Here is a 7906-nt window from a genome sequence, read left to right on the forward strand (position 1 = left end):
CTCGCATAAGCTCAAAAGCAATTAATTAAGACAGTATGGATCTAGAATCTTTAATTAAGGTTCAAAACAATTAATTCAAAACTTGCAAAGTTATTCAGCATTTCTACAGTCATATTTGACCATTTAACAGGTTTAACCACTTAAAAGATAGAAAGATCCTAGTGTTGTGTCAAAGAGAGAGAAACATATGGAAACCTAAAAGAGACGTGAAGAAAAAGGAAAACGATGTTTGTATTTATTTATTGGTAAAATTAGCTTCTAAATGATGAATTCATACTAAAGCTTCATCCGTAGCTAGGATAAATAAGGGATAAATAGAGTTTTAATGGCTGTGAAAATTATTGGTCTAAATACTTGTTAATTAGAGCATCAAGAGTTCTTGCTAATTTTCGATGATATTTCGAGTCCGAAATTGGCCTCAATAGGATCCAGAAAAGGACAAAACTAAGAGAAAACCGTTAGAATATTCACAACAGTGACCGATCAAGTCAAGGCGACGTCAAAGGTCACGTCCAACTTCAGCTCAAGGTCACGTGGAAGATAAAGTCAAGGCCACGTCAACGGTCTCAAGTAGAGTCTAAGGTCACTTCAAGGTTAAGCCCAGTCAATTTCAAGCAAAGGTCACGTCCAAGGCTAAGTTAAGTTAGGGTCATGTCAAGGCGCACTAAGAAGCTTTAAGGTCACTCTACTAACAAATATATTTATTTTATGACTAGGAATGCCTTGAGAAATCTGGTCATATCTTAAAAACTAATTAAAAATATTTTCAAAATTCTTGATGATTTTTGTAGAGGATGTTTGAGCGCATCTCACTGTGCAAGTATGGAATCTCTAGCTCTACTTTAAGTAGCTCTACTAATAAATATATTTATTTTACGAGGAATGCCTTGAGAAACCTAATAATATCTTAAAAACTAATCAAAAATATTTTCAAAATTCTTGATGATTCTTGTAAAGGAAATTTGAGCGCATCTTATTGTCTAAATATGAAAACTCTAGCCCAGCTAGTTTCGTTGGAAAACTAGGAAGCTTTTAGGTCAATCTACTAAGAAATATAATAATTTTCCCACCAGGATTGCCTTGATAACTTTAGTCATATTTTAAAAATTAATTAATAATATTTTCAAAATTCTTGATAATTCTTATGAAGGAAATTTGACCGCATCTTACTGCCCAAATATGGAAACTCTAGCTCATCTAGTTTCAATGGAAAAATTAGGAAACTTTCTGAAATCACCCATATCTTAAAAAAGTATAAACATCTGACTTTGAAGGCTCTTTTAAGGGTCGTTTAAGTGATAATAAAACGACTATAATGGGAAATCGATGAACTGGTTCACTTTTTTCCACTTTACTCAGAAACTATGCAATATCAAAAAAAACTCATAGGATATTTTTTAAAGGGAAATTAATTTCCTTTAATTTGATGTGCATTAGAACTAGATACGAGGCAAATAATATTTTTATGCAAGATAACTAGGTGTACGTATTGGTTCAGTTTTTCCCAATTTTCTCAGAAACTATGCAATATCCAAAAAAACTCATAAGATATTTTTTAAAGGGAAATTAATTTCCTTTAATTTGATGTGCCTTATAACTAGACACGAGGCAAATAATATTTTTATGCAAGGTGTACGTATTGGTTCACTTTTTCCCAATTTACTCAGAAACTATGCAATATACAAAAAAAACTCATGAGATATTTTTTAAAGGGAAATTAATTTCCTTTAATTTGATGTGCACTACAACTAGATACGAGGCAAATAATATTTTTATGCAAGATAACTAGGGGTACGTACTGATTAAGTTTTTCCCCATTTGCTCAGAAACTATGCATTTATAAAGAAACAACTCATAAAACGCTTTTTGAAGAAAATGTAATTTTCTTTCATTTAATATGCATTACAACCTTCAACATTTTTTTATACTTAAAGAACAACCCAGATATCATTCAGACTAGGCGTACCTATTTACTTCTGTTTTTCCCAGTTTTCTTAAAAACCATGCAATTTCTAAGAAAAACTCATAAAACACTTTTTATAGGAAATTTAATTTACTTTCATTTAATGAACATTAGAACCCCTTAACATTTTTTTATACGTAAGAAACAAGGTAAATGACAACTTTATGCAAAAAATCTAGGCAACAGAATGGTTCAGTGTTCCATAGACAGAATGTCACAATGATGAAAAATTATCAGCATATCAAAGTAAAGGAACTTAAATTTTATTTAAAACATGTCTTTGGGTGTTTCTTGGAAATTGCATAGTTTTCGAGCAAATTGGAAAAAACTGCACCAATATGTGTCAAAATATTCTCTCCAGTCCCACCAACAAACCTAATAAAAAATGTTCCAGGTTAATATAGGTTTAGTTCGCCCCTGTACATAAAACAGTCCTGCTACTTAATAAATTTTTTATATTAAGTAGGGGTCGTGGAGTCCAGCATTAATTTTTCATATACTAATTGCCACCTGTTGGGCAAGCTAGTTTGTTCCACTAGTAGTATTTTTTTAATGGAAAGGCTTAACGGTAATGGATTATTAATTTATTTTCATGGAATATAATTGAGATGAAACATGCACACTTGAGTTAATGGTGGGAAAATGCTAAGAGATTTAGTCAGAAGTGTTTGTCAAAACTTAGATAGAAGAGAGGACCTGTTAAGCTTGTCTCGCAATTGTTTAAATTGGGATCCAGTTTGAGGCCAAGGTGCAACGCTGGTATGAATAAACAACAACTGGAACAAGATCTAAGGGAAACCATTCGTTGTGCCACAACGCCTTTTGCTAGCTAATTCTCCAAACCTAAATCCGATTGAGTTCAGTCAAATATGACGTTTTCCTACTGAATCCCTCCAGTATTGTAAAGCCTAATAAGGCCCGGCAACAAGGCAAACTTGCACTAAAATCTCCCGTGACTAAAGCAATTATTTCCTGAAAAGGTGAATCAGGGTAGAATATTACTTTTAATAATTTTTCATGCCAACGAAAACGTGGTTCAACTATGTATACTGTATATTACATTCTACCTGCACGGTTTCGCGTATTATTATGATCGATATTTTGTTGAGGCGAGCAGAAATTAATAAATAATTAAAACCTATATACTTGTCATATATGATTTTGTTCAGGCCATTGCCGCGCCGTGGAAATTCCCAAAAGGTTCGTTTAAATTTAATTTAACGCTGTCGGATCCAGATGTACATGGATTGGAGTTAATTAGCCAGTTTGTAGGGCGGACTAATTGGAAGACTGATGCTTTATTTATTAACTTATTTATGTACTATTTAAATTGCGTTATGTTAAAATTATTGTGTTAAAAAGGTAGACCTGTATCTTCCATGTTTAAAAAGATCTTGAAGTGTGACAGAAAGAATAATTAAATAGTTTGATGCTCCTAAAGTTGTTGATATTATTAGTAATAATAAAGTGCCCTTGAAAAGTTTCTTAGTTTTCCATCGAAATTAGATTACCACACCTCAAATATTTGATAAAATTCTTCTGAAAAATAACTGTTTTTGGTCCATATTAATATTAATTATATATAAAATTATATTAAATTTAAATAAACATTGTTATTAAATTAAATATTGAATATATATTTTCTGCAGAAACATTGTTTTTCATCAACACAACCCTTACCCCCCCGCCCACCCCAAACACTTGCCCAGTAAGATATTCTGTTGAAAAATCACCGTTTTTCGTCCATAATATCCAACCTTATAGCACCATTTTTGTATTAAATATTTATTAATATACATATGTATATATAATTACATCAATTATAAATAAACGCTTTTCTAATAAAATTATTATAATTTTTTTCCGCTCAAGTTATTAATTATAGGGTGAAAAAGCAATAAAAAAATAAATAATAAAATTCATATAAACGATGATATTCTAATTATTAAACTTAAGTAAAACAGAAGTTTTTTTTGGTCTGCATTAAAAATGTATCACTTAATTACAACTATAAAAGCAGAAGAAACATTTCAGCGTAAACATCAGCGAAAAATAATATGTCAGGGGATCGACTAGTAATTATAGCGAAATGTCTCCTATACTTTGTCGGATTGTGGACCCTGCACCTAAAAAACGACAACGTATACACGAAAATCTACAGAATCTACTCCATCTGTATTAAGATAGTGTATCTCAGTTTCGTGACAACGCTAGTCACTCAATACGTGATATTGCTAATGAGACACGACAATTTAGAAAGACTAATAAGCAGCTTGGCAATCGTCATTATTATAGTGGAAAACGCGACTAAATGTGTACTGTTTCACACAAACAAGATTCCTTATATGTTTCAGGATATCGTCCGGAATGAGAAGGAAGTGTTCGCATCCGGAGACAAAAGGATCATCAAGCAATATATGTCTCAAGTGAAATTTTGCAGAAGAATAAATATATTTCAAATAATCGCAATAGTATCAGCGATAGGGAACTTTGCTTACATCACGTTCGTAGAATATTCAAGCAAAGGTTTAGAGGCATTTCGTGATAAAGCGTTTATGCACGACATTTGGTATCCTTTTGAATGGGAACGGCACATGAACGTCGTGATATTCCTGCAAATGTACTATTTAATTATCGGGGGGAGTATTAATGTCGCTAGCTTAACTACGCTGGTTGTTTTAATATCTTATGGCGCTATCAAGCTACGACTATTGCAAATCAAGATAAAAGATATCAAAAATAACTCGCACGAAACGCAAGTGAAAAATCTTCTAAAAGAACATCAGTACATTATCAGGTAAGACGCGTAATTTGCTTTATATGCCACATTGATTGAAGTGTGGACATTTTTTACAGCTTTATGCACTCTTTAAACGAAAAAACCAAATATGTGATGCTTATGGAGTTTTGTTTGAATTCTATTAATTTGGCTATAGCGGTGATGCAAGGACTGATGGTAAGTAATATACAAGGCTAGCAAGCGAACGTCTTGAGTGCGGAAATCAGTGTATTAATTAATACGTCATATATTCGGGCGGTTAAAGAACGTAATGGTTCTTCCAGACACTTGAAGGATATTTATAGTTCGGTCCAGGCACTTGCAAGTTCTTGTACCGTTTCTTGATTATTTCAGGTAAATGAAAGTTATGTTGGGTTTATTAGAAGCAGCTGAATATAAAGATAATTTATAATTTCTTCGAGCCATTTGAAGGTCATTTCTAGATTATTTTAGGCACTTAAATGTTTTTAATAGTTTGTTCCACGCATTCGTAATAAGTCATTACTGCCTTGCAAGTAATTGAATTTAAAGGTAATTTATTGTTTCTTGCAGGAACTTGAAAGTCATTTCTAATACTCTCCAGGCCTTCATAAGTAATTTTTAATTTTCTCTAAATAATTGAAAGTCATTTCTAGTGTATTTCAGGCACTTGAAGGTTATTTGTAGTTTATTCCAGGCACCCCTAAGTCATTTCTGCCTTACAAGTAATTGAATTTGAAGGTAATTTATGGTTTCTTCCAGGAACTTGAAGAGGTCATTTCTGATATCCGCCAGACCTTTCAAAGTTATTTCTAATTTTCTCGAGACAATTGAAGGTAATTTCTAATTTATTTTAGGCATTTGAATATCATTTGTAGTTTAGTCCAGGAACTTGTAAGTTATTTTTTTTATAATTTCTTGATTATTCCAGATAATTAAGAGTTATTTTGGGTTTATTCCAAGCAGCTGAATATAAAGATAATTTCTAATTTCTTCAAGCCATTTAAAGATTATTTCTAAATTATTTCAGGCACTTGAAGGTTATTTGAAGTTTATTCGAGGCACTCCTAAGTCATTACTGCCTTAGAAGTAATTGAATTTAAAGGTAATTTATGGTTTATTCCAAGAATTTAAAAGTCATTTCTAATATATTTCAGGCACTTGAAGGTTATCTATAGTTTATTCCAGGCACTCCTAAGTCATTGCTGCCTTATAAGTAATTGAACTTGAAGGTAATTTATGGTTTCTTTCAGGAATTTGAAAGTCATTTCTGATTTTCATCATCCTGACTGTTTATAATCTTCAATTCTTGTCTATACTTGTCCATTTGTGGTCTAAAAAAATGAGTATATACATTTCCCACCTCAAGATTCAGTGATTTCCCGACCACCGTTATGATTTGGCTTATTTTTAAGGAAATTAAATATAAATATGTAGCCTTATCACTATTAGGTTGTGCACTCAAGACCTGAGGTGAGAGAAAGAATCTGACCAAAAAGTGAGTAACTACAAAGTTCACTTTTTGAGTTTCAATTACAGGTCACAACTCTATTACTTCATGAATCACCTAGAAAAGTTACTTTTCTTATTTAGTAGTGCTCCCTACAGACGAGAAGTATAATTTTTTATTGTTGTGGAGTGAGAGAAAGGACCTGACCAAAAAGTGAGTAACTACAAAGTTCACTTTTTGAGTTTATACCGCACGTCACCCCTTACTGACTTAATGGATCACCTAGAAAAGTTACTTTTCTTACTTAGTGATGCTCCTTACAGACGAGGAATACGGTTTTAAAGCGATCGTGCAAGGTTTATGGGAATGAGAAAGAGAATCAAGCTAAAAAGTAGATCCACTTTCTGAGTTTCTATCCCATGACACTCACGTCTCCAATCTCTTGGAAAAGTCATTTTTGTTACGTAGTGATGCTCCCTAAAGAAGACGAACATTATTTTATAGCGATCGTACGGTATTCTGACCAAAAAGTGGGTAAATAAAAAATTCAATATATGAGCTTCTATTACATGTCAATCTTCAAGTGCCTGGAATAGTCACTTTTCTTATGTAGTAATACTCCCTACAGATAAAGAACATCATTTTACTATGATCCTGCAAGATACGTGGAAGTGAGAGGAAAAATCGATTTGTTAAGGTTCTTCCGCTTTTCACTCTTTATTCACGTTCAGGATGGCTTGGAAAATTATTTTTACATTACATTACAGACGTGTATAGTCAAAATTTAATTTTATATATATTATCAGCCACAGTCTGTAGTCGTTTAAGTTCTGTGGCATCACTCTAATGTAATTGGCGCAGTCGGTAGGATCAGAAACGAAGAATGCAAGAATATGAGCAACTACTACATCCCAAGCCTGTGGAACAGAGCCAATGATAAAGAGCTTACCTTTCAATATTCAGTTATTTTAGTAACTTAGCTGTTCTCCATATAAAAACCAAGGTATATAATCTCACTTTATTTACCTACTTAACCTTATAATAAATACCCTGAAGCAATCTTTCTTAACTAGAGATCCCCTTAGAATTGGCTCAAATCAATTTTTTTTTGCTTCATCCTGACCTCTGTTTTCATGTAGGGTCAGGTTGAAATCTTGCAATGCTTAACTCCTCTACGTTATCATTGTCTTCGACAAAATTGGAACCACTGGGTAAAAACTTCTCAGTAGTCCAGATTCTATATTTAACATTAAACATAAATATGCACAATAAATAAATGTTCATTTCAGGCAAAGGATCTGGCCTCCTTAGCATACTCCGCGTCACTCTTATTCTTGGTGGTTCTTCAAGTATTCATCATCGCGTGGGTTTCAAATGATATTAAGATTCAAGTAAGTATGACAAGAACAACCATGAGATTTTGCTGTATTTTGATAGAGCTTAGCGATAGGCGATGCCATCTATAATTGCAAATGGTACGACCAAAGTAGATCTATTAAGGATCTGTTGAGACTCGTGATTGTAAGAGCCCAGACGCCTTTGCTGCTTACCATAGGACCCTTTGGGCCTATGACCAACGAAACTGCCTTAACGGTAAAGTTTTTGTCGAATGTTGGTATAATGAATGTCTTATAAAGGACTATGTTTTAGATGGTCAAAGCTGCTTATACTTATCTTACTGTCATGAGAAATTTCTACAAATAATGCCTGTAAGTAGTCGTGTTTTTGCACCTGC

At 32.9% G+C, this 7906-nt stretch overlaps 1 protein-coding gene across 1 annotated transcript in view; it reads left to right on the forward strand.

The window, feature by feature from the left end:
• The window catches only part of LOC126744972 (odorant receptor Or2-like), a 16341-nt gene extending 8435 nt beyond the window's left edge, over positions 1-7906 (forward strand). The window contains exons 2-6 of the mRNA XM_050452600.1: positions 4318-4760; positions 4820-4919; positions 7461-7562; positions 7609-7764; positions 7822-7906. Of these exons, the coding sequence (XP_050308557.1) occupies positions 4381-4760; positions 4820-4919; positions 7461-7562; positions 7609-7764; positions 7822-7875 (792 nt within the window). The 5' untranslated portion in view covers positions 4318-4380 and the 3' untranslated portion in view covers positions 7876-7906. The remainder of the gene's footprint in view (positions 1-4317; positions 4761-4819; positions 4920-7460; positions 7563-7608; positions 7765-7821) is intronic.

This window comes from Anthonomus grandis, chromosome 15 (genome assembly GCF_022605725.1).
Source record: "Anthonomus grandis grandis chromosome 15, icAntGran1.3, whole genome shotgun sequence".
Lineage (NCBI taxonomy): Eukaryota > Metazoa > Arthropoda > Insecta > Coleoptera > Curculionidae > Anthonomus > Anthonomus grandis.